Below are 27,679 nucleotides of genomic sequence, written 5' to 3'. Positions count from 1 at the left end.
GCGAGATGATCGGTGTGTGGGCCGTGAAAGTAGCAAATGTTTCATGTCAAAATAACTGGCAATGGTGAACTATATAACCTGACCAAGTGTAAAGTGGTTAATTCTTAAATCGCAATGGGTCTTCTCCTTAAGATTCGTACACCTGATTGTAGATTGTTCTGTTCACCCTTCAGTCCAAATATTTTCAAGCCTTTTGGAACTTGGAGTGTCTTCCTTTTGAGTAATTAATTTGCCCATTCATAATGTTTTGTTTTTTTTTGGTCAACAAGATCAATCTTTTGTTCAAAAAAAAAAATCATATATTACCAGATTTGTAATATTTATTATAATTTGTAAGATACTATGGTATCCATCATTTTTGCATTACAAAAATCAGAATGCTAGTTGGCATTTTTTCTCTCCAGAGCAAGCAAAATAATGTAAGAAGAGAAAGTGTGTGGACCAATAATTTATTAAGCATTTGAAGTCATTATTAAAGGGTATGTTAGGAATTGAATAGTAAATTAACGCTTACTTACCTTAATTACAGAAGTAAAACCCCCCACGACTAAATCACACTATTCCGGAAAAGAAAGAGAGAAGAAAATCTAAAGAAATATAAATACGAGAAAGGAAAAAAAAAAACAAAGGAAAGCAGACCAAAAAAATGGCCTTATTACCCGATTTCTTCTCGAGCAGATTTGAATTAATTTAATTTTTTTTTGTTTGTTTGCTTGAAGATTTCTCACACCTACTTCCCATTTGAATCAATCGCTAGAATCATTACTTTTGCGAGAGTTGCAGAGTTCCATCTGCTCCCTGCGTTTTAAGTTACAAAACAAACGTTTGGAGTTTGCGAGCGATCGTCTGTTCTCGGAGGGAACCTCATGCGTTTAGATCCAAGCTCAAGCAAATAGTTTCTGATCTCTGATTAAATCTCCGGTGAACAATGGTATCTTACTTGTCCTTTTCTGCGTTTATTTCAAGAGCGATTGTGTTCGTCTCTTGTGCTAGCTATCGCTGACTTATCCGTGGCTTGACTATAACCGGAGACTTTTTCGCTGGCCCAAGTTTTAATTGATTTTCTCCGATGATCGAATTGAATAGCCCAAATTGGTTTCTTGCGGTGTGATTTTACATTTTAGCAGGTACATTAAAGTTGAGGTGAAGATTGATTTTATTTAAATTGTTGGGGTGGTTTATGCAGGCTTGTACTACGGTTAGTGTTGGCTCTTCCGTTTGGGTGGAAGATCCAGAAGTGGCGTGGATAGACGGTGAAGTCGTTGAGGTCAAAGGCAATGATATCAAGGTCAAATGTTCCTCCGGGAAGACGGTATGTTTTAAATCACTAAGCACACGTCATCAATATTGAATTTTTGATTTTTTGATATATTGTTGGAAAACTTTTAGGTGGGTGTTCAAGTATCAGATGCATACCCAAAAGATGTTGAAGCTCCAGCTTCTGGAGTGGATGATATGACAAGGCTAGCGTATTTACATGAACCAGGAGTCCTCGAGAATATGAAATCTAGATTTGATATCAACGAAATTTATGTCAGTGCTTTATTTGCATTTCCACTCTGTGCATCTTGAATAGAGCTATATTTGTCTTTCACTTTGCTAGGCATTTGCGCTAATGTTGTATATACTTTCTTGTAGACTTACACAGGGAATATTCTGATTGCTGTAAACCCTTTTAGAAGATTGCCGCATCTTTACACCAGCCATATGATGCAACAATATAAAGGTGCAGCCCTTGGAGAACTGAGCCCTCACCCGTTTGCAGTTGCGGATGCAGCTTACAGGTTCCTGCCATCTAGTTTTGAAATATTTTTTCTTCCCATTTTGTTACTGGTTGTTTCCTGTTTGGCTTACCTTGGATTGTTTTCCGTTGGGGTTAGACAAATGATAAATCAGGGCCTTAGTCAATCAATACTGGTGAGTGGGGAAAGTGGAGCAGGGAAGACCGAGACGACTAAATTGCTCATGCAGTATCTGGCGGACATGGGAGGTCGAGCTGTTTCCGAAGGAAGGAGTGTCGAAAAGAAAGTTTTAGAGGTTATCTTTTAGTTTAGACTTTCTGGATTTCCAAAGTCAGGTTTTATTGAAGTAGATTCATAATTGATTCTTGGATATGTTTATCTTTTCTTTGTATGCAGTCCAACCCGGTTCTAGAAGCATTTGGAAACGCAAAGACTGTTAGGAATAACAATTCGAGGTGCATATAGTATAAAATATACCTATACATATGCATGTGGGAACATACTTTGTCATGTTTTCTTGTGTTGTATAACCTTTCACCTATTAATTCATGATCATTATCATGTTGCAGTCGATTTGGAAAATTTGTGGAGATTCAGTTCGATGAAAGGGGGAGGATATCGGGAGCTGCTATCAGGACTTATTTGTTAGAGAGATCGCGTGTTTGTCAGGTCTCGGATCCTGAGAGGAACTATCACTGTTTTTACATGCTCTGTGCTGCACCACCTGAGGTACATATGGTTCATCTCTCCTTTTCAAGTGTTTCCCCTATAAGCATTCTACTCACAGGAGACGTTATAATTTGGTCTAGTACCTGAAATAGCTATGGATCAGACTTTGCTCTTTACTGCCAACTGTGCTAATAGTATTTGAACGAACTTCCAAGAGTTCTTTTTTTTTTGATCAAAACGAACTTCCAAGAGTTCTTTTTACCTCAATTGCTTGTATATGCTCTCTTAAGCTTTATTACAATTCAGTTGGAAATGTATCAATAAAATTGTGCAGTCCAGTAAGGATGTGTCATCGAAATTGACTTGATGTTTTCTCATTTTCCTTTTACTATTTAATCAGGACATTAAAAAATGGAAATTGGCGGATCCAAGAACATTTCATTACCTGAATCAGTCTCAGTGCATCGATCTGGAGAGAATGGATGATTCAAAGGAATATCATGAGACTAGAAAGGCAATGGATGTTGTTGGAATAAATTCAGAGGAGCAGGTAGGGTTTTTTTTTGAGTCATTGCTTTAGTAGTAATTATGGTATTGACATATGAATGTATTTTGATATAAATGTTATGTCAGGAAGCAATATTTCGAGTTGTGGCTGCTATTCTTCATCTAGGTAACATTGAATTTGGAAAAGGAAAAGAAGCAGACTCATCAGCCCCAAAAGATGAGAAGTCCAACTACCATCTGAAGACTGCGGCTGAGCTCTTCATGTCAGTAACTTATTGATTATTTATGACTTTCAAATGTGAAAACGCCCTTCCTTAAACAAATTCATTTGATATGGAACAAAGAAGTCATTCCTTACTTCTTGGATTTCATCAGGTGCGATGAGCAGGCACTGGAAGATTCTCTTTGTAAACGTGTGATTGTGACACGTGATGAAAGCATCACCAAATGGCTGGATCCAGAAACTGCGGCACTCAGCAGAGATGCATTAGCAAAAACTGTATATTCAAGATTGTTTGATTGGTATGCCTAATACTGATACATTCGGATTTTTGGTAGCTGGATGCTTCTCTTTCTTTGCAGATATGCAAATTTTGGTTTAGTGTAATTTTCTTAACTTGTTCTATTTCTCTTTCAGGATTGTGAACAAGATCAATGATTCAATTGGACAAGATCCTGATTCAAAATATTTAATTGGAGTGCTGGATATATATGGATTTGAGAGTTTCAAGACAAACAGGTGCTTAAGCGGTATGCCTTTTGTTTGATAGGGGGAAAGGAACCACCTTAGAGAATTATTATGGAACTTAGCCTCATATAAAAATAAGTCTCAACATATTCACGTGATAGTTCTTTTCTGTAGTTTGTTGGTTCCTTATAGATTTCTAGTTTTAGGAAGCAGTGGAAAGGGTAGTAATTGTTGATATATCTCAACCCCTAGAAGTTTTTTGATGTGAAGCCAAAGGGACAAATAAGTTTTTAAAAATTTATCTTAAAGGGGTCCTCTCCAACTATTAGAGACCTGATTTTCTCTCTTTCTAAATGGAAGTGAAGTGAAAATATGAAACGGATTTGCTTGTGATTTCCTTGAAAATTGCTTTCGATTCCATGCGCTTTGCAGTTTTGAGCAATTTTGCATCAATTTGACGAATGAGAAACTTCAGCAACATTTTAATCAGGTTTGTTCATCTTCAAATGGCTGCCGTTCTTTACTTGATTTGTTCCTAATAATGATTACATGATTTTTTTCTCCCGGGCAGCACGTCTTCAAAATGGAACAAGATGAATATAACAAAGAAGAAATTGATTGGAGTTACATTGAATTCGTTGATAATAAAGATATTTTGGAGCTTATTGAAAAGGTTGCTAGTTTCACCATGTTTTATCTGCCCTCTTACTGAGTATTATTCATATCAAAAACTATTCATTATTATTTTGTTATTTCTCAGAAACCTGGTGGTATCATTGCTCTCCTGGATGAGGCTTGGTATGGCTCTAAAAATTTGTATTTATATTGTCCAGCATGTATTGTCTGTCTTGTCTCATATCCAAATTTCCTACCTGTATCTTGCAGCATGTTCCCTAGATCAACACATGAAACATTTGCTCAAAAGATGTATCAAACGTTTAAAGATCACAAGCACTTTAGTAAGCCAAAATTAGCTCGCACGGACTTCACAATTTGCCACTACGCTGGTGACGTGAGTATACACTTGCTTTGACGTTGTGGATATTTATAGTGCAGTAATTACCCAAAAACTAGTTGCTGAGACCTAACTGAATCGTATTTTCAGGTCACTTATCAGACTGAACAGTTCCTGGAGAAGAACAAAGATTACGTTGTTGCCGAGCATCAGGCTCTGCTAAATGCTTCGAAGTGCACCTTTGTTTCATGTCTCTTTCCTCTTCTTGCAGAAGATGCTAACAAAAAGACAAAGTTCTCTTCGATTGGTTCACGATTTAAGGTGCGGTAAATGATGTAGTTTTATGCAAAAACTGTTGTCTGTTTAATCTTAATCTCATGATTACTGAAGTCACTTTCTTACTTATTACAGCAACAATTAGTGACATTGCTTGAAACGCTGAGTACCACTGAGCCTCACTATATTCGATGCGTGAAACCCAATAATCTTCTGAAGCCTTTGATCTTTGAGAACCAAAATGTTTTGCAACAGCTCCGGTGTGGGGTGGGATTTCCATATTTTTGGTTTATTTAACAAATGTGCTTGTTACAGTTGCATGCTAGTTTAAAAATTCCGAATATGCATATCTTTCAGGGTGTTATGGAGGCAATCAGGATTAGCTGTGCTGGGTTTCCTACTCGAAAACAATTTGAAGAATTCTTAGAGAGATTTAGTGTCCTTGCTCCTGAAGTTTCGGATAACAGGTTTCCCTCTCTTTAATTTAGTGAATTCCTTAGATATTGAAAGCGTTTTAATTTTGGTTGGTGTCTTTAGTTCTGATGATGTAGCTGCCTGCAAGAAACTTCTTGAAAAAGTTGGACTCGAAGGATACCAGGTACATTTTTGAAGCCTTTTGAATACTTTGCAATGTATCTGAGCTGTAAAACTCTGAAGAGAGCGTCTGAATTGTCTTCGTTTTATGATGCCCTTTCTTTCACAGATTGGTAAGACGAAGGTTTTCCTTAGGGCTGGACAGATGGCTGACTTAGATGCTCGGAGGAATGAAGTCTTAGGCAGAGCAGCCACCAGCATCCAGAGGAAATTCCGCTCCTACTTGTTCCGCAAAAATTTAATGATGCTCCGCAAGGCTGCAGTAAATATGCAGGCTGTGTGCAGAGGTACTTTACAGTTAAAGATACTGATGCAATTGTAAATGTTACTAATTTTTCATATTCTGATTTTTTGTTCATTATATGTAGGTCAACTTTCTCGACGTATGTTTTATGGATTGCGCAGAGAAGCTGCTGTTTTGGAGATTCAGAGAGACATACGGATGCACCTTGCCAGAAAATCTTACAAGGAATTATACTTTGCTGCTGTTTCCATTCAATCAGCAATACGTGGCATGGCTTCACGTGACGAGCTACGGTTCCAAAGGCAGAACAAGGCGGCAATTTTGATTCAGGTTCTGTACACGTTCCTGTTGAATAGACAACATATTTTTTCCTGTTGGCTTCATCTACTAGACGTCTCGAGCTTTTCTTCCTTTTAATGACTTTTAATTTGTTCTATTTGTATATTACAGAGCCATTGCCGCAAATTCCTGGCCCAGTTGCACTACCAGAGGCTAAAGAAAGCAGCAGTTACAACACAAAGTGCATGGAGAGCAAGGTTAGCCCGCAAAGAACTGCGGAGGCTTAAGACGGTGAGCTTTCTCTTCATTTATGTGTACATCCTCTTTTGTGCACCACTTCTCTTTCTAGGCTTAGTTATGGCACTTGTAACACATAGAGATAATGTAGGATTTGATATGAGCATATATAACCGGAATACATGCGCTTACATAATGGACTAACTGGGGTTTTAAAGTTGCGCTGGCTCTCTTGACGCGATTGCTAGCCGCTGGAAGTTATCTTTGGCGTTTCTATCATCGTAACTTAGGCAGAAGATGTTAGATTTTTCCAATAATATGAATATCAATTATGCCTTCATATTTCGTGCAGGCTGCAAAGGAAACGGGAGCTCTTCAAGCTGCCAAGAATAAGCTTGAGAAACAAGTGGAAGAGCTCACTTGGAGACTGCAGCTAGAGAAACGCATGAGGGTAAGTTAATAGAGAACTCTTAATCTCTTCCAAAAGCTTTTCTATGGCATATATGGAATTATGGATTCAGATGTTTTGACATATCCGTCATCTCTTTTTGTGGCTTTAACCATTTAGACGGACATGGAAGAAAGTAAAACACAAGAAAATGCAAAACTGCGATCATCATTGGATGAAATGCAACTTCAGTTCAAGGAAGCCAAAGCCTTGCTCATAAAGGAAATGGAAGCTGCTAAAAAGACGGCAGAAATTGTTCCTGTGTTGCAGGAGGTTCCTGTAGTTGACACAGAGCTGGTGGACAAGTTAACTAGTGAAAACGAAAGACTCAAGGTAGGAAATTAACTCTGTTTTTTTCTCTAGAGGATGTCAAAGCCATGAAATAGGTGAAGGAAGGTTTCATATTTCCTATATTTCCATTTGGTTTCAGACACAGGTAAGTTCATTAGACCAGAAGATTGTTGAAACAGAGGAAAAATTCGAGAAGACGAGAAAACTAAGTGAGGAGAGGCTCAAGCAGGCTGTAGAGGCTGAAACTACAATTGTCAATTTGAAAAAAGCTGTGCACGAGTACTCACTATGCATCTCTGATTCTCTTAACTAATTCACCAAAATCTCACTGGCAATCTCAATATTAAGCATACTTTTATTACATGTTCATCTGCAGACTTCAAGAAAAAATATTGGATGTGGAATCTGAAAACCAAATATTGAGGCAAAAATCCCTCTTACACACATCAGGACAACTCCCTCCGACTCCAGCTAAGGTATATCTGAGCAAAATATACTTTGCTTTTTCCGGAATCATGATAACTAAAATAGTGCTCTCTTACTTGCAGAATTCACAAAATGGTCACTTTTCTAGTAAAGAAAGTCTGATCAATGTAAGTCGCGTCTTAACTTTCTTTCCCTTTTCCCCTGAATTACGTTCAAACTCTTTGTATGTCTTTAACGACATTTTGTGCAGGGGGCTGAGATTGAAACACCAGCAAGAACCCAAGAATCTGAGGCAAAGGCTCGGAGTTTGCAAAAGGAACGTCAACATGTATGCTGTTCAGTTTAGTTGCTATATTCTGTGTTTCTGATCTGTCGGATGTGCTTTCTTTGATTGAAGAGAGATATTTTTTTTTCTGGTAATAGGAGAATGTTGGTGCTCTTATCAACTGCGTAACGAAGAACATTGGATTCAACCAAGGGAAGCCTGTAGCGGCATTTACTATATACAAATGCCTCCTTCATTGGAAATCCTTTGAAGCTGAAAGAACCAACGTGTTTGATCGTCTTGTTCAAATGATTGGTTCTGCTATCAAGGTACTAAATTACATGCCAAGTCTTTATAGTTACGACATTGTTGATTCCCCTTTTTGTCGTTAATGATCTGAAACAGTGTAATATGGTGTTGTTGCTTCCTCTGAAACGTAGATTATTGTTAATAACGCTTGATTTGCTGCGATTTTTACTATCAGGATGATGATGACAACGAGCATTTGGCTTATTGGCTGTCCAACACTTCAACATTGTTGTTCATGATCCAACAAAGTCTGAAACCTGGTGGTGCCACTCAACAGCGAAAACCACCTGTTTCGACTTCCTTGTTTGGAAGAATGGCGATGGTATATGTGCCTTTTGTTTTTATATATTAATGATTTCGTTCCAAAATCATTCAAGTATTCTGAAGCATTATCTTCTACTATACCAGGGTTTCCGTTCAGCGCCTTCCTCTGCCGAGACTTCTGCAGCAGCAGCTGCTGCAGCGGCTGCAGTGATTCGCCCTGTTGAGGCCAAGGATCCAGCTTTGCTTTTCAAACAGCAGCTTACAGCTTACGTAGAAAAGATATTTGGAATGATTCGGGATAACCTGAAAAACGAGTTGCAAGCTTTGCTTTCCCTTTGCATCCAGGTCGGCTAACAAATACTACTAGTCTTCTTTTTTTCTTATGTATGTTGGTCTGATATGAACGGACCTCTTTAGGCACCACGAACATCAACGGGACGGTCGCTACGATCTGCAAAGTCATTGGGAAAGGATTCTCCTTTAGAGCACTGGAAGGGAATTATTGACGGCTTATACGCACTTCTAAACACACTGAAAGAGAACTTTGTATGGGAAATCCAAAATCCTGTCACGTTTTCTTTCTCCTTAGTGTGTGAGAATTCTTATATATTTTTTTTCACTTTCAGGTTCCTCCGGTTCTTATCCAAAAGATATTTACTCAGACATTCTCATTCATAAATGTCCAGTTATTTAACAGGTGAGAGATTGGTTTACCGTCTATTATCTACTAGGTGTTGTTATAACGGGGTTCATTATTTTCTGTAGCCTTCTTTTGCGACGAGAATGTTGTACATTTAGCAACGGAGAGTATGTAAAATCTGGTTTAACATTGTTAGAGGAATGGTGCGCCGAAACAAAAGAAGAAGTATTCCCTTGCAAATCCTTCTTTCTAGTTTTTGAATTATAGATTGATTTTTTTTATAGCACAGTTCTCATTATACGTTTTGAATTGCAGTATGCTGGCTCATCCTGGGATGAACTTAAACATATCAGGCAAGCTGTTGGATTTTTGGTAAGTACTCTTACACTTTCGTTTGTTCTATTTTCCATATTTGCTATATCTGGTGATGAGAGGTTGTGTAGTTTCTCATGATTGTCTTTTGAATTGGCATTTACCAACAGGTAATCCATAAGAAGTACAGAATCTCGTACGATGACATCGCACTTGATTTATGCCCTGTAAGTCCCTCTATCGGCCTGACCCATGTACTCTAGTTTAGACGGATATTTATGCACATGCATAAGAATTTGCTTCTGAATTCGAATGTCATGTTGCAGATCCTTAGCGTCCAGCAACTTTACAGAATATGTACGCTGTACTGGGATGACAGCTACAACACAAGAAGTGTATCCCAAGATGTAAGCTTTTATTCAAAAAACAGTTCTCACGCTTTGATCTCGTTCTAACCGTTATTTTGCTCTTCTCTGACAGGTGATTTCAAGCATGAGGGTGCTTATGATAGAGGATTCCAACGACGCTGACAGCAGCGCCTTCTTGTTAGACGAAGATTCTAGGTAACACAATAATCCTGACTCCAAACTCTTCATCTCTGGCTATGTAGAACCTCTGTTTAGCTCTGCTTATGTTTCTTTATTTCTTGCTCAGCATTCCATTCACGACAGAGGATCTATCGAGCTCAATGCAAGATAAAGACTTTGCAGAGATGAAACCAGCTGAAGAGCTTGAAGAAAACCCAGCTTTCAGTTTCTTGCTATAATGGGTGAAGTTACCAAAAGAAGCTGCAGGTTTACTACTCTGTCCCTTCAAGAACATACCTGTAAAAGCAGAAGGAAGAAGAACAGATTTTTCTTTTCACTCTTCACCGTTATTGGCAAGACATTGGTAGATTGAACAAATTCTCCATTTCTTTTCTTTGTTATTTTTGTTTCTGATTCATCCCCGAAGTTCCTCAAGGTCTTATATGCTTTGGCTGGGAGAAAAAAAAAACAGAAGAACTCTTGTGTTTTGTGCAGTTTTTCTTCTTTTTTTTTGGTACAACTTTAATTTTAATTTTGTGTTTTAAATCTGGTGAAAGGCACCAGATGTTAGAGAAAGGATATAACAACAACTCATGTTTTGGCTTGTACAAAGGGAACCTACATAAGTGGGTAAAAGATATTAGTTTTGCTATATTGGATTTATTATTTATATTCATGTACGTTTTTCTAGTGATAGATAATTCAGTCATTCACACAATCCGTTGGATAAATTTTAACTTAAATCTTTTTCTGTATATTTGTTTATAATATTTATAAATCATAAGATAAGAACTAGTGTAATATGTGTATATAGGAAAATAGCTATATAATTTGCCCAAAAAAAAGAGAAAATAGTTATATAATTAATTAACATTTTTACTATTTCGAGTCCACAACTTGCCGGGGAAGTAACATCAAACCCGTGCTACACAAGCATATATAACCGTTATATATACGATACATCGATTAATACATCATCAACCAATCTCTCTCTCTCTCCTAATATGATGAGGCACACGATGAAACTTCTTGGTCAACAAGCAAGGCGGATCCAGCCTTCCAACATTGATCCTACCTCCATCCGCCACGCCGGAACCCTAGTTTCTCCTCACCGTAACAACAGCGCTTTACTGCTTCGTATCGCCACGGCTATAGATCAGAAGACACCAGTCGTTGAAGCCCTTGAGCAATGGAAAGAACAAGGTAACCAAGTCAAGCCTTCTGACCTAAGATGCATCATCAAGAAGCTCCAAGATTCAGAACGATTCTCCCATGCCCTCCAGGTTTAAAACCTAACACAATTATATTATTTTTTTCTTTAAATTATATTTTAATTATCATATTATTTTTCTTTGTACATATCAGAATGGATGAGTTCACATCGTGTCTACACTCTCTTTCCGGAAGATATGGCGTCTAGGATTTTACTTATAGATACTGTTCTAGGTCTAAAAGAAGCAGAGAGGTTCTTTGAAACCATCCCTGAGACAATGAAGGACTACACAGTCTACACATCTTTGTTAACTTTGTACACAAGAAACGACGACACTCTTGACAAGGCAGAAGCTCTTTTCGAGAAGATGAGAGAGCTAGGGTTCCTCTTGAAACCTACCCCGTTCAACCTAATGCTATCTCTCTACAGTCCATTGAAACGCCACGATAATGTCAACAGTCTCCTGAGCGAGATGGAAGACAACAACGTCAAGCCGGATGATCTCACAGCGAACCACGCCCTCTTGGTATACGCAGCTGTGTCTAACATCAAGGCAATGGAGAAGTTTCTGAGCAGCAACCAGAGAATCAAACTGGAGTGGGGAACGTGCATCGACATGGCAAAGGCTTACTTGAAGTCAGGCGCAACGGAAAAGTCCTTAGCTATGCTGCTTAGAACAGAGCTGTTGGTTGATTGCGCGTCAAGGAAGCCGGCTTACGAGGCGCTGATGAGTGTTTATGGAGACGTAGGGGAGAGGGAAGATGTGTATAGGATTTGGGAGCTTCACAAGAACGCGGGTTCGAGTAACGAAGGGTACAGGGCTGTGATAAGTGCACTCTCGAGTATAGGAGACATGGAAGGTGCTGAAGTGATATATAGAGAGTGGGAGCTTGGTGGTCTACCGTTTGATGCTAGCATCCCTAACACTCTCATCTCTGGATATCATGCTTTGGGAATGGAGAGAAGACTAAGAAACTAACCAACATTGATGTGCAAATGTGCACAGCATGACTCCAGTTCTCATGTGAAGACCAACTAATAGTTTTCCATTTTTTCTTAAGAAATCGTATAACAATTAGTTAATTCTTCTTTCATGAAAAAGAAATCCATCTTTTATCGTTCATAATCTTTGTCACTTAGTTGCTTCAAGCTTGATATGTGGAGTAATCGAATTAAGGATTAGCTGAAGAGTTACACATTCTAGTTTCAGAATCTATACATTCACGAAAGGTGTGTGTGTTTTATGCTATTTTAACAAATTCCCCATATATAATTTTACTCATGAGTTAATTAGAAAACTTGTGCCTTATATTAAAATCAATTTTTCAATAAAAAGAAGAATACATAGTTGTTTCAGTAAATAAAAATAATGAAAATAAATACACATTGGAACTGCCTGTTTTTTTTTTTGTTATAACCGGATATAATCTTAACATCCTATTATAGTTTACCTGGTTGGCATAATCTTTAGAAAGCACTACTTATTGCTTCTTCGAAGCAGTATTTATCACCTAACCATCACCGCAACAATCCCTTATATATTAATCGAGAAGCATTACAATGTTTTGGTAAACACGTATAATCACTATGATGATTTTTAAAATTCATCTAAATATATAATATATTTTTATTAAACTATCAAATTAATTAGTAGTGTACAAAATAATATTACATATTCTTTCGTTAAATAAAAGATATGAAATTATCTAATATAATTAACATATATATGATAACTAATTAATATGAATAATAAAGATTTGATAAAAAATTTGTATCTTTTTTTTTTGTTTAATTTTATATTATTAAAATAAATTAAACAATCACATTAGTCATATAATAAAAAAAAATATTTTTCTTGTATGTTACATTTTGAATTGTTTAAAAACTATAAATTACTAAAAATATTAAAAATTCCACGTTTAAAACTTTGTGATCAATGGTTTAACTTTTTTTTTTGTTATAAATAGATATAAATGATCATAAAATCGTATGAATATAAAATCTCATTTAATATTTATTCATATGATATATATACATATATATATCTTAATATCATTTAAATAAACTATTTACCATACAAAAAAAATAAATATATTATTTCAAAATTTGTATTGAAAAAGTGATTGTTTTGATTTATTTACCAAAAAGTTATTGTAATCAAATAAGAGGTATTTTTAATTTATATACTTACTCTAATTTAATTATATATATGTAAATATATACAAAATAAATAATAATGTGTAAAAATTGTTTGTATATGTAATGTTCATTTCGTGCTAGGCGGATCTTAACCTAATTATCATTATTTCGGAATATAATGGTAAGTCGCCACGATACCAAACCAATCAAGACGATGATGGATGCTACGATGCTCCAGACGATAATTCTTGTGGTTTCTGAACTCATTTTGGTTTTAATTAACAACGTACCACAACAAGTTTTGTATTTTTTCAGGATTTATTTTTCTTTTCTCCTACAATTACATTTCTAGATGATTACAAAAAAGTAATCATAGTATGAGATACCGCATGCAAATATTAAATCATAAGAGTTAAGAAAACTCTTGCATGCCTCTTTACAGTTAAGAAGACGATAAAAAATGCGATTCCTTTTACTAAAAAAATAGTTCCAAGAGTAGAGGATCTCCACTATCTTCAACAAATCCATCACCACCGCAAAAGAAAAGGCTTTGCAGTTCCGTGGACAAATAGAACAATTTCTTGGCTTGATTTGGGTCTATTCGAACTTTTTCCATATTACACAAATCTGGCTTTTCATATTATTATAACTATAAGTAGCATTGACAAACTATATTTAAAAAATATTAAAATACTGTTGATGAAAAATCTATCTTAAATTTTAATTAATATGTATGTAAAATTACCGTTAAATATTATTCAGTTCTTTTGGTTACCAGAATTTTATATAGGGGTACCAAAAGAAGTTTTATGAAGTAATAATCGGGGTTTATTCAATCCACAATTTGAAATGATATGATTTTTAAGTTTTAGACGAATTGAGATATATTTTTTATCAAAGGGTTAATTGAGATTTAAGATTAGGAGCTTGTTTCTTAACTAAAAAAATCCCACCAAAAAATTTTAATGACTAGAAAAATCTTAAAATTTACAACTTAAATATTTTCAACAACGGTAAATAGTTTGTATCCCAAATAATACTTATGTTACGTGTGTAATGAAATTCTCCCATTTAATTTAGTCACATATACAAACCCTCCCCCCCCCCCCCCCCCCCCCACTGAAATAAATGGATCGGAGAACAAATTGATGATGATTTTTTTTTTTTGTTAAGTTACAAATTGATGAAGTTATTGGGAAGGAGTCCACTTGGATCATCCCAGGACCATATTGAGTTACTTCCCTAACCGGAGGGACCATAAGAAAAGAGACTTTTGTATGTTTTTCTTTCTTTCTTACAATATGGTACGCATGATGAATTAACACCATCTCCCTCGTGGTCGTGGTACATTTCAAGTTTACATTTTTGTTTTTTTCTTCCTATATGGATAATCAATCTTCATTGCTAAAGTGGACCAATATTCCCCAATCGGTTAATACAATAAATATTAGTTGACTTTTAATGTCGTAAGGATTGTTTAATGAGATATTTAAAAGTTCTGAAGATATGGTAGGTTCGTTTACTCACAAGTAACAACTGTAACGAATGTATTAAGATGAATAAAATATTAGTTGACTTTAAGCTTCTGTTGTTTAGTTTATCATGGGAAAAGTGCCAATTTCGACCCAAACTATTTCAGTCGTGCCAAATACGACCCGAACAATTGATCAGTGCCAAATACGACCTCAACTCAATTATAATTCAAAAAAACTACCCGAACTTCTTAAAACGTGCCTAAATCTACATTGACTCTAACAGAAGTTAGTCAACCGTTAACAAGAAAAACACGTTAATGTATTTATATAAATCAGAAAAAATTGTCACCAAAATTTTAAATTGGATAAGATGAAGAATAATAATAGTTTATATAATTTCAAATTTGTAATAGTATTTTATGGAATTTTAAAACCATGTTGTGATACCCTTTTAAATGGGCACACTAACAACTAGATAAAAGTAACTTTTTAAAATACTATTACAAATTTGAAATTATATAAACTATTATTATTCTTCATCTTATCCAATTTAAAATTTTGGTGACAATTTTTTCTGATTTATATAAATACATTAACGTGTTTTTCTTATTTATCATATCTTTAATAAAATTATATCTTACTAAAATATAATAATAAAATATTTATTATTATACGATCTTAAATATGCTTACAACTTTGAATTTATTTATACAATTTTCTTATATAAATTATTTTTAATTTTTAAAATTAAGTGGGAATTTTTTTTAGTTTTTAAAGTTGATATTATATATTTTGATATTTTGTTCAAAAATGTTAAGAGGCCTTTTACCTTTCTTTCACTAAGATATGTTGTACAAAATATTAGACAAATTAAACAATAACTAAAATATATAAAGCAATCACCAAAGTTTTAAATTGGATAAGATGAACAAGAATAGTAGTTTATATAATGGAGAATTTCAATTTGTAATAATATTTCAAAAAATTATTTTAGTCTAGTTGTTAGTGTGCCCCTTTAAAAGGATATTCCAGCACGGATTTGAATCCCGAAATGAACATATTTTTAAAAAAAATACATATATCAAAACAACATCGTCTTATCTTTGTTAAAAGTTGATTAACGTCTGTTAGAGTTAATGTAGATTTAGACACGTTTTAGAAAAAATTGGATAATTTTTTTTTAAATTATAATTGAGTTGAGGTCGTTTTTGGCACTGACTATTTGTTCGGGTCTTATTTGGCACGATTAAGAGTGTTGGGGTCGAAATTGGCACTTTTCCTCGTATATCAAACGACGTCGTTTTATCTTGTTAACGGTTGACTAACTTCTGTTAGAGTCAATGTAGATTTAAGCACGTTTTAAGAAGTTCAGGTAGTTTTTTTGAATTATAATTGAGTTGAGGTCGTATTTGGCACTGATCAATTGTTCGGGTCGTATTTGGCACGACTGAAATAGTTTGGGTCGAAATTGGCACTTTTCCCAGTTTATCATATACTTTGAAACCTGGGTAACTGAATAGTCAAACCTACAACGTTGTGGGGGCAAAGAATTAACAATATCTGCATTTCAAGAAAAATAATTCAATCAAAGAGCGGACAGTTTTTTAATCAAATTAAAAAGATTTATTACATCTTAGGCCAGCTTTGGACGGTCTCTACTCTGCTGAAGAGTGATGAACTACTTACGTAACTCTAGCAAGTTACTACAATAACACCAACCTCATAAATAAATATTTATATATAGCATATGCAGTGCCACGTGATTTTTTTAAAAAAACTGCGTTATGCGCGGGACGTATAGTATACGAAGGTGAAAGGCCTTTTTTAAAAGTATAGTATACGAAGGATATGCATGTGACACATTAGTTTGATCAAAGCCAACAAAAAACAGCTCACTCTTCCTAATATAAACTGATAAATGAGGATTATTGAAGTAAACAATTGTCCCTACACTACAAGAAAACAGCGACATACTGAGGGAAAATATCGTCGGTATGTCGTCGGAATAACGCTATTCCGACGACATACCGACGAAAAAAGTCTTCGGAAATAACTCTTCGGAATTTCATTTTTCCTCAGAAATTCCTCGGAAATTTCCGACGGAATTCCGAAGAAACGAATTTCCGAGGAAATTCCGAGGACCACATGTTCGTCGGAATTTCCTCGGAATATTCCGAGGAAGATGTCGTCGGAATATCCCGAGGGATACACTTCCTCGGAATATTTCCAAAATTAAAAAAAAATATATAAATTTATTTTTTTAAATTGAAATTCGAAAATATAAAATTAAAATTGAAATAGAAAATATATTTAAAATACAAAAAAAATAAAATAGTTTTTATAAATAAAAAAAATGTTTTATAAATACAAAATTAGTTATAATAAATATAAATATTTTTATAAATATGAAATCATCTTTTTATAAATACAAAATAGTTTTTATAAATACAAAAAAAACTAAAATAGTTTTTATAAATAAAAAAATGTTTTATAAATACAAAATTAGTTATAATAAATATAAATATTTTTATAAATATGAAATCATCTTTTTATAAATACAAAATAGTTTTTATAAATACAAAAAATAATAAAATAGTGTTTATAAATCAAAAAAATGTTTTATAAATACAAAATTAGTTTTAATAAATATAAATATTTTTATAAATATGAAATCATCTTTTTATAAATACAAAATAGTTTTTATAAATACAAAAAATAATAAAATAGTGTTTATAATAAAAAAATGTTTTATAAATACAAAATTAGTTTTAATAAATATAAAATAGTATAAAAAATTAAAAAAATAGTTTAAATAAATTACAAAAACAGTTAATAATTACAAAAAATAGTTTTAAAAATATTTAAAATGTTAAATAATTACAAAAAATAGTTTTCATAATATTAAAAATGTTTAATAAATATAGAAATTTATATTTTTTATATAAAATACATAAAACGTTTTATAACCACAAAAAAAATGATTTTAAATATTATATATATGATTTTTAATCTTAAAAAAGTTTTATAGATTTTAAAAATGTTTAATAAATATATAAATGAATTTAAAATGCAAAAAATAGATTTTATATACAAAAAACGTTTTCAATATATATATATAATTACAAATTCGATTTTTATAACCACAAAATTAATAAAAACTAAAAAAAAAAATTCAAATCAAGTGATACAAATCAAATCTACCATTCACCCTAACAAAATCTATAAATCTACCATTCACCCTAACAAAATCTATAAATCTCATTCCAAAATCATCAAATCTACTTAAAAACCATACAAATCTAACCTAAAAGAGTGGGATAGGGTTCATACATGAGGATTAGGGTGGAAATCGCGAGGGAGAAGAGAGAAAGCGCCGCAAATCGCAAGGGAGAAGAGAGGAGTCGACGAAATCGCAGGAGAAAGAGAGATTGCGGCGGAGAGAAATGGGGAAGAAGGTCGGGCTCGACCTAATAAAATGAGGGGTCCGACGGAAAATATCCGTCGGAATTTCCTCGGAAATATTTACTATATCCGTCGGAATTTCCTCGGAAATCATTAATTCAATTTTCGCGAAATATTTGGCGGCTTGGTTTACCCGGTTAAATGAAAATATTCCGAGGAACCAGGTTTCCTCGGAATTTCCTCGGAATTTACCGAGGAAATTCCGAGGAACTAGGGTTTGGGGTTTCAAAACATCGATTATTTTCGCCGTATTTCATTTCTTATACAATTATAATGCATACCATTGAGGATTCTTTGTATAGATGATCATAAACCATGAAATAACAAAATTTTAAAAATAATTGTAAGTATTGTCTTTACCGTTTGTTAAAGTGTATAAGTGTTTCTCTTATGTTGTGTGGTTTTCGTTCATGCAATCGTAAAAGTGTTTGTTATTGGGTAAAACACCAAAGTTTGACTTCATAATCTGGTTAAGACACTTAATGAAGGTTATATACGTGTTATTCAATCCGTAAAACGTTGTTTTCGGTTTAAAACCCCAAGTTCCTCGGAATTTCTTCGGAATTTTCCGAGGGAATTCCGAGGAAAACTCTATCGTCGTCGGAATTTCCTCGGAAAATTCCGAGGAAAAGGAATGTATAATCAAATCCCTAAATCGACAAGATCTATTCCGAGGAAATTCCGAGGAAAACCTTTCTGCCCTCGGAATTTCCTCGGAATTTTTAAAATCCCCCCAACGGCTCTCTAACATCTATAATATTTCCTCGGAATTTATCGGTTTTTTCCTAGGAATACTATTTTCCTCGGTATTCCGTCGGAATATTCCGACGAACTGAATTTTCCTCGGTATTCCGTCGGAATATTCCGACGAACTGAATGAGGAAGCCAAATTTTGTGTTTCCTCGGAATTGCCTCGGAAATTCCTCGGTATATTCCGAGGAATTCATTTTCCGTCGGAACGTCCGTCAGAATACCGCTGTTTTCTTGTAGTGCTATAGCAGCTCAAGGGATGTCAAAGGGTGAAAGGACGTGGCTCTTCATGAATGTTCATGCATTATATCATGTTTGGCCGTCGACAGTTTCTTTGACATTCCAAATTAAACTTCAACGATTCTCTATATATATTTTATTGAGTTTGAGTTGAATTAGGTTCATGTCCATCCACATAACCCCACGTAGAAACGGTTTAGAAAGATACAGAGAACAGCCTAGAGAGAGAAAAGAAGTAAATCGTTTTCTGATTTCAGCTTCCGACCGACGACGGTGGGCTCCTTAAGTCACGTCGTCGGTCGGATTTTGTTTTTGTTGTTTATTTTTTCGTTGGACATCGGTGGTTCTATTCTCGTTTGGAGCTGCATGTCCGGTGTTCTGTTCCAGTATCGCACCTACCATGGGGTGGATGACTGGCTTTTGACTCTGGGGCCGTGCCGTTTCTTCTTCGGTGGTGGTCGCCGGCTATCGTATTCTCGGAAATGCTCGAGCGATGTGACGGTTTCGTTTTCGTGTTTGGTGACCTGAGTTTGGATGAGATCTCGATTCTAATCGGTTGAAGCTCTCCAAAGCTCAGTTGTTTGCGTGATAGTTAATGAATCTCCTAAACCTTCAATACAGTTGTTGGAGGTGGTGGTTCGGTGGATGTGGTCAAATTCCCGGTTGTTTCTGGAGGTTAAATGATCTGGTTTGTTTAAGTTTGTCGATGAAGACGTTCGTAGCTCGTGTTCCGATATGATGTCGGTGGAGTTTTGTTTACAGGTCCCGGCGGTGAGATCAAACTGAAAGAGATGGTGACGTTTCAACCCTTAGCCACGTGTCTTTTTTTGTGTTTGTGTGCAGCACATGGAGTTGTTGAGTGGTTGAGAGTGGATCACTATCTGTTTTCTTTGAGTTTGAAAATAGTTGATGGCCTTGTTGGCCTCTGTTGTTCTTGTATGTTGTACAGGCTGGTTTTTTGGGCCTTATCTTTCTGTAGTCTCTGAGCCTTTATAAAATATTATTATGGGAAAAAAAAAAAAAGGTTCATGTCCATCCACTCTTCGTAGTGTTACCGACGTTTCTTCGGACAATTATAAAACCAATGTATAAGAATATTCCTTTCTTAGTAATTATGTCTACTGGCGACATAATATCTTCATTGTGAATGATAACAGAAACTGAAATTTTAAAAGTCTCTTGTCTTTGTATAATATACTTTGTTTTCTTCCAAAACATCTGTATATATAATTGCTCCAAGAGGAAAATTGAATGAATGGCGGCTCGTCCGACCAAATCTAAACCACAAATAATTATTCTACCTACTTAAGCTCCATGATATGTATTCGTATTGGTTTCAATAATTAGCTAAATTGTAATAGTCATACATATATATGTAGTAAGAAAATATTTCAACCATGTTATGTACATAAAATGAGACTTTACGTTTTACCTTTTTAACTCTATGTAAATTACTTATGAATATTAAATGGAGCCCATTTCTAGATGCTTACGGAAATTTGTGCTTTTGTCATGTAAGGCATTCACAATGGTCAACCAGAATTGAAGTCATAAGAATAGTTTTTAACAAGCGTGTTTGAACCCTAATTCTATAGTTTTCAAAATAAACTCTCCAACTAGTATACTACTATGATAATTGTCGACCCAAACCAAAATGTGGATAATAAACGATTACAGGCGAAATATGGTCAAAATCAAAACTCGTACGCAATTTACCGATCAGAGTGGTAACTAAATAAATTAAACATTTCTAATCAAATTAGAAATGATTTCAAATGCAATAGTTGGTTACCATAACGTGGGAATTAAAGAACGCGGTTGATACTACCATTATGACCATATTAGTTCTATATTATTTATATAAGTATGTACACTACCTAATGTATGTATGTGAGCACTGAGCAGCATGTGGATGTAAGTCATGTACCATGCTGCAAGAAAACTCTTCCATGGACCTGAAGTTAATCACTTCCACCACGTCTCAATAACTCTAACCACATGTTTCCATTATTCTAAATAATCTTTTAGGGTTATTAGAGCATCTCTAATGTATGTCTCTATATTTTCCTCTAAAATAGAGATCTCTATTATAGAGGTGGATTTGCTCCAATGTATGCCTCTATAATAGAGTTCCTCTATTTTAGAGGAAAATATAGAGAAATCATATTTTTTACCTCTATATTTAGAGATGAAAATAGCAAATCTCTATATTTTCCCCTATAAATAGAGGAACTCTATTATAGAGGCATACATTGGAGCAAATCCACCTCTATAATAGAGTTTCTCTATTTTAGAGTCACCTAGTGAATTTTTTTTTTTAAGTCATAGAGCGCAATTTCCCTTAATCAAACTACGTTCTTATCTTTCTTGGTCTGACAAAATAACCATACTAGTTTAATTAGGACATTACATGAATATCACTCCAAAATTAATACATCCCACTCGGTAGTTAACATGAAGAGAACAAAGAAAATAAATAATTTCTCATATATTCATGGCTTCTAAAATTAAATTATAAACCTTTGAAACTCATGCGAAACCGATATACAACAAAAATATTGCGATAACAATTTAAAGAGAGATATAAACTACCATATGACAGTACCGCAGATAATTTTTTTTGCATTTTTCAGATGAGAAGGTATCGATGAACATTTTCATAATAATACGGGATATGCAACATGTATCAGACGATACATCATCTGTTGAATCCATTATTTGAATTTAACAAACAAATGAAGTAATAACTTTGGTCCAGTTTCGGTTTAACTAAATTCCGGGACCACTAATCCTTGAAATTTGAGTCTATTGGTGTCTCTGTCTCTTCTTTCGAAGTTGGGCGGTACCTAGTTTCAAGTTTTTTTTTCATCACCTTTATTGGAAGTTTTATATTAAACCTAATTACTAATAAAATACGAGGTTGCCACATGAAAAACCTTTACACGGTAGCGCCAGGTGCAATGGCCCTGCCACGGTACAATAGATTTTTTTTCTTTAACCAATATAAATTATGAAAAAAATTGTGTACTATTTGTGGTGATTATCTTCTCGATCGTCGACGTAGGCGATAATCTTTTTCATTTTTTTGGTTATAAAAAGAGTGTAATAATTGTTGTGACAAATAGTTCGCATAAATAGTACGAATTTCGTAATCTATACTATTAAAAGGGAATCACTCCTAAAAAATCTACTTAAACAAGGTTGTTAGACCATTTCACTAGACTTAATTATTTATTTGGTCTTAACTTATATTTCTCTAACTATATAAATATTTTACATAATTTAAATGATTCATTTATTATTTTCTCATAATCTATTATATAATTGCTCTAACAATAAATCCATATGAATATATGATAGATTATTCAAATGTGATCATTACCACATATAATTCTATTAATAGTATAAATTTTCAATGGTTTAGTTATGTTTAATAGGTATATAATTTGTATTTTAAAATTTAAAGTACTCATTTGGTCCTTACTTTAGTTTCTATTTTTTCTATGCTCGATTATTTATGAAATTCAGCTTAATTTTGAAATTTTTTCCCAGTTTGGTACAGTTCAGTGCATTTGGGTAAATGTACTCAAACCTATATATTATCTCTTATATAAGAAAATTTTATTTAATTTCAAAAATAAATCCGCGTTTTCTAAGCGCAGATCAAAATCTAGTTAATTATTGAAATATTGTATTCTATAACATGTGGCCACTTCGACGTATGGTATGACGAAACACTATATCTTGAATCTTCTACCAATATATATATTTCAGTCAGTTTTGCTTTTTTACTATTAATTTTTTTTTAAATATATAACTTTCATTCTAGTGTTATATATTAGGTAATTATATAATATTATTGTTTTTGTTAAGAAAATCTCTATAACATTATTGTTTATATTTCTTATTCGAAATTTTTAATATATAGTGATTTGTTTAATACATTTTATTTTGTTATTAATTTTATTAGTTACGAATACATTTTCGAGTTAGATACAGTAAAATAGTATTCTGAAATAATCAAATAGAGAACCTCTTTCAAACTATTTTTTCTTTAATTTATATATTTTGCATGTAAAACATTTTGAAATTTATTTATTTATATTATAGAAAATATATATGTTTAAGATTATTTATATTTACATGTTGTGTTTAAAAATTCACTTTAACATATATAACACTAGTAGAAAAAATCGCTATAGCTACGAATTTGCTACGTTATTTTCGTACCAAAATAGAAAAAGCTACGAATTTGCTACGAATTTGCCACGAAACGTAAAGCGTAGCAAACCATATCAATTTCGTAGCTAAATTAGCTACGATTTTGCTACGAATGTAAACGAAGCAAAAAATTGCTACGATTTTGCTACGAATATTACGTGGCTAATATACAAAATATCTTTTAGCTACGATTTGCCACGAAAATATTCGTGGCTATTTGAAACCCTATACCCTAAACATGTTTCTAACCTCTAAACTCTAAAAGTAAACTTTAAACTCTAATATTTTCATACTATAACCTCAAAATCTTAAAGTTAAACTCAAATTTAATCACTTTTAAAATAACTTTTCAAATTTTAAATCTAAACTCAAACACTATATTTCAAACCCTAAACTCCATATATAAACTCTATACCCAAATCATAAATCAAAACATTAACTATAATATTTTCAAAGTTTAACAACAAATATCAACTTAAACTCAAAATTTAATATTTTAAATAAATTATTTCCAAAACTACTAAAATTCAAACACTATATTCCAAACCATATACAATAAGGGCCTGACTGGTTTAACCGCAGCGGTTGCGGTTGCGGTTGCGGGAGTTTGCGGATGCGGGTGGTTGCGGTTTCTAGCGGTTTTAAGAGATTTGTACGACTGGTTATGCGGTTAAAAATTAGTGCGTTTGCGGGATACTTATGACTGGTTAACTACCAAATGCAGCAGCAGTTAAATAATAAATTAACAATATTTACATTTGATACAATTATAAAAATATCAAAAATAATAATATTATAATAAATATAAAATTTATATTTAGAAAGTTATAGTTTAAATTTTTTAAAAATATAGAAAATAATTTTATTTTAAAGTTTTATAATATTAATTAAAATTTAATTGATATATTTTAGCATTTTTATAATTTCAGTTTAATTTTTTTATTGAATTTTTTTATTTTTGTATTTATATTGTTTTGGAAAAAAAATAATTTTTTTTTATCCTCCCGCAAACGCCCGCAACCGCAAACGCTAGCTGGAACCAGCTTTTGAATTTATGAGGTTCAGAGCGATTTGGAGCGATTTGGAGCGATTTAGAGCGGTTTGAGCGATTGTTGCAAAACGCCAGCAACCGCTACCAACCGCAAAAGCTGCGTTTGCGGGTGGTAGCGGAAAAACCAGTCATACCCTAACTCTAAATCTTATACACGAAACCATAAAATCCAAACATCAAATTTAACCTTTTCAAATTTAAACACCAAAACCTAAACATAGATACTAATCAAAAAATTTCAAATTGTATTCTCAAATTTTACTCTAAACCCCAAACCTAAGACTCCAAATAAACTTTAATCATGAACATTAACCTTATATTTAAAACTTTTAAATTAGACTAAACTTTTAACTTTAATCATAGTCATTAATCAAATCCTATATTATAAATCTATTATTTAAATTTAAATTCATTTGTTTAAACTCCATATAAACCCATTCATATTTAAGTGAATTAAAAGTTATTTGATGACCAAAAAAAAAGAATTAACAGCTTAATTCTGATTGGACCAAAAAGTGAGGCGTGGATCACCATTTTTCGAATCTCTGCCGTTGGTAATATTAATCTTACGGCTCAGATTAATTCACTATTAATATTTTATGTTTGTTTTATCTCTTTCTTCCTTTCTTCTTCCTCCACACGATTCTATACTTCTTATTTTCTTCTTCTTCTGTACCTCTTCGATCTCCTCATCTAATCTCATCTCTCTTATCCTCTTCCCATCTCTCTTTCTCCTCTGCTCATCTTTCATTTACTTTTCTTCTTTCAAGCAAATGGATCTGAACGAAGAGAATTACCACCGTCATGCTTCTCACCACCATGCTCCTTTCTATTCGGTTGCGCCCTTCACCACCACCACCACCGCACGCTCGTCAACACCACCACCGGTCACGTCTCTCTCTCTCTCTCTCTCTCTCTCTCTCTCTCTCTCTCTCTCTCTCTCTCTCTCTCTCTCTCTCTCTCTCTGTGTTTTGAATCTGATTTTTTTTGTTCTTGGTAAAGGAAAGTGGAGGAGGCACAGGATTGATGAATGAGGCACAGGAGATTGATGGAGGAGGTAGCAGTGGTGGGTCGTGAGCAGAGCTTGAATGTTGAAGACGAAGAAGCTCGGTGAGGAGGCGGCAGGCGGCGGAGAATATACATTAGGTTTAGATTAGGGTTAGGTATATTTTTAATTTGGTTTAGTATGCTAAACCGATTTTATTTATTAATAGTTTGATAAATCGTTTTAAATTTTGTAAGCCAATTTGATATATAAAATATAATTTTCTAATATTTTTTTATTTCGTAAATTAATATTGAATATTTTGCAATTTATTTTTTTTTTAATTTTTTTTTAAAATAGATACAATTTAGCAACGTTCATCTCCGTAGCAAAATAACTACGAAACCGTCGTTGCAACAACGTAGCATCTTGCTTCGACTTTGCTACGAATTTTTTTTTGGTACGATGCTATAGCTACGATCCAATTTTCGTAGCATTTCGTAGCAAAACGGTCATATAGCTACGAAAATCAGTCCATAGCTACGAAAACCGACCGTAGCTATAGCGACTTTTTTTACTAGTAGTATTTTACGGATTTCATAAGTAACAACATTGTTTTTTAAATAATATAGCCATATTATTTTAGTAAATTTTATATATAGTAGCATCTATCATATTATTTTAGTAAATTTTATTGATACATGATATTTTTGGACGTTATGATATTAACTTTTTTAATTAATATTTCAACATACTCCATATGTTCTTGAAAGTATGATTTTCTAGATTTATTTTATGTTCCAAAATGATAAATTTTCTAAAATTTTAAGGTATTTTTAGTAGTTAATGTTGAAAAGTTGTATACTTTTATAAAACATTAATTAAAATATTTGAATTGGTTGAATACTATTAATTGATATTTATTGGAAAATGTATATTCAATTGAAAATATTTATTATATTCTTAATATGCGTGAAATACTCTAGAAAATCCTTTTTCCGAGAACATAGGGAGTATTAGATTACTTTAATTTTTACAGCATATATAGTTTATTTTTCGTGGTACATTTAAAAAAATATTCTTTATTATCTATGATTTTACCTTTTGTAAAATTTTAAATATTATCATTTTGAGTTTGAATATTTATTTTTAAAATTATATATTTTGTCAAAAAAATTGAAAAACTACACAACTATTTTTGAGTTTGAAAGATTACATGAATTTTTTAATTTGTTTTTGTTACTACATTAATACATTATTTTATAAAATATTTTAATTTTTGGTTATATTTTCTAAATATGTCTCATTAGATTTTGTTATAATTAAAAGAAAAAATAAAATTTATGATTAAAATTTGATTTGTCATTAATACTTTTAAATGAATTATTAAAATTTCATACTTTTCTAGTAACATATTTTTTTAATAGTATATGAACTAAAGAATATAATCTACAATTATATTTTTGTATATAAACATTTTTAAACAATATATTGTTGAGAGTTTCAAAATAAATAAAAAGATAATATATAGTTGTAGATGTAAAAGTTTATCTTATGTTAATAAATTTATTTTTGTATAAAATATTATATAGTTTACGAATTTTAACTCATTTTAATGATGAGTGATGATTTATTTAAATGAAACAATTTTAAAAATAAAATTTATTAATTTACCTATTTAATATGATTTTGTCATATTTAATTCATAAATCACTTCTATTGTTATATAATACATAATATAATTATATAATATATAAAAAAAGTATATATTTTTATTTTCTTGTTTTAGAATAAAGTTTTAATTAACATTAATTTATAATAATGTTATATTACTAATTGCAAAATCAATTGATGTGTTATTTATAAAAACATTTGAATTTTTAGTAAAATTTTGTTAGATTCTATCTCAACAAATTTTGTTATAACTAACTAAAATAAAATTCAAATTTATAGTTAGTTTGTTATTAATGTAAATAATCAAATATATCATACTAACTAATTTTTTAAATCGCTGTCAAAAAAAAAACTAATTTTTTAAGTGGTTATACTATGATTTGTCAATAGTAAATAAAAATAAAAACCTAAATTAGATTAATAGATTAGATGTTAAAGTAATGTTTCAACTACTTTATCATACCAACCAGATTACATATTCATTATGTACATATATCACTGGTGTAGCTATAGCCTATATATCATTAAATTGTATTAGGTTTAGATGTACATATATAACAATTTGAAAATGTTGTTAAAAAAAAAAATTTGAAGACATTATCTTAAAGATTTATTGTTTATCAGTTTTGCCTTGCAGAGTAAAGTTGATTAAATTTAATCTCAAGTAATTTTAAGTTAATCCATGATTAATGTAGTAGGATACACATTACACAGGTTAAGATAAAATCCTTCAAATCTGTCATACAGTCGAATCAGATTATCAGCTCTCATGTTGTTCAGGCACATATGAACATCC

At 32.7% G+C, this 27,679-nt stretch overlaps 2 protein-coding genes and 3 long non-coding RNA genes across 5 annotated transcripts; 4 read left to right on the top strand and 1 right to left on the bottom strand.

Annotated features, from left to right (window-relative positions):
* The first annotated feature begins 575 nt into the window (after nt 1-575).
* On the top strand, nt 576-10,325 carry LOC103854176 (myosin-14). The gene is made up of 39 exons (XM_009131105.3): nt 576-931; nt 1,187-1,312; nt 1,390-1,533; nt 1,639-1,784; nt 1,881-2,037; nt 2,139-2,197; nt 2,312-2,471; nt 2,812-2,961; nt 3,045-3,181; nt 3,294-3,440; nt 3,556-3,657; nt 4,039-4,096; nt 4,178-4,279; nt 4,367-4,404; nt 4,492-4,618; nt 4,712-4,882; nt 4,973-5,104; nt 5,195-5,304; nt 5,375-5,435; nt 5,541-5,718; nt 5,800-6,005; nt 6,126-6,245; nt 6,544-6,642; nt 6,760-6,972; nt 7,070-7,209; nt 7,307-7,406; nt 7,479-7,523; nt 7,607-7,684; nt 7,780-7,950; nt 8,106-8,252; nt 8,339-8,539; nt 8,612-8,740; nt 8,821-8,891; nt 8,960-9,059; nt 9,150-9,206; nt 9,317-9,373; nt 9,473-9,553; nt 9,627-9,709; nt 9,801-10,325. The coding sequence occupies exons 1-39, from the start codon at nt 929-931 to the stop codon at nt 9,910-9,912; spliced, it is 4,518 nt and encodes a 1,505-aa protein (XP_009129353.1). The 5' UTR covers nt 576-928; the 3' UTR covers nt 9,913-10,325.
* Nucleotides 10,326-10,692: 367 nt separating this feature from the next.
* Nucleotides 10,693-11,865, top strand: LOC103854168 (putative pentatricopeptide repeat-containing protein At1g28020). Its single transcript, XM_033286440.1, has 2 exons — nt 10,693-10,876; nt 11,039-11,865. The coding sequence occupies exons 1-2, from the start codon at nt 10,693-10,695 to the stop codon at nt 11,863-11,865; spliced, it is 1,011 nt and encodes a 336-aa protein (XP_033142331.1).
* Nucleotides 11,866-12,900: 1,035 nt separating this feature from the next.
* On the bottom strand, nt 12,901-16,815 carry LOC117128522. The gene is made up of 3 exons (XR_004451841.1): nt 16,452-16,815; nt 14,707-14,709; nt 12,901-12,951 (listed from the first exon to the last, which is right to left on the bottom strand). It is a non-coding gene; the product is annotated as an uncharacterized LOC117128522 (long non-coding RNA).
* Nucleotides 16,816-18,514: 1,699 nt separating this feature from the next.
* Nucleotides 18,515-21,524, top strand: LOC117128317. Its single transcript, XR_004451611.1, has 2 exons — nt 18,515-19,111; nt 19,977-21,524. It is a non-coding gene; the product is annotated as an uncharacterized LOC117128317 (long non-coding RNA).
* A 3,068-nt stretch (nt 21,525-24,592) lies between these two features.
* LOC117128398 lies at nt 24,593-25,501 on the top strand. The gene is made up of 2 exons (XR_004451695.1): nt 24,593-25,111; nt 25,227-25,501. It is a non-coding gene; the product is annotated as an uncharacterized LOC117128398 (long non-coding RNA).
* The last annotated feature ends 2,178 nt before the right edge of the window (nt 25,502-27,679 follow it).

The sequence above is a fragment of the Brassica rapa genome, chromosome A01 (genome assembly GCF_000309985.2).
Source record: "Brassica rapa cultivar Chiifu-401-42 chromosome A01, CAAS_Brap_v3.01, whole genome shotgun sequence".
NCBI classification, from domain to species: domain Eukaryota; kingdom Viridiplantae; phylum Streptophyta; class Magnoliopsida; order Brassicales; family Brassicaceae; genus Brassica; species Brassica rapa.
Note: the sequence above shows the minus strand (reverse complement) of the source record. Positions and strands in the feature narration are given on the sequence as shown.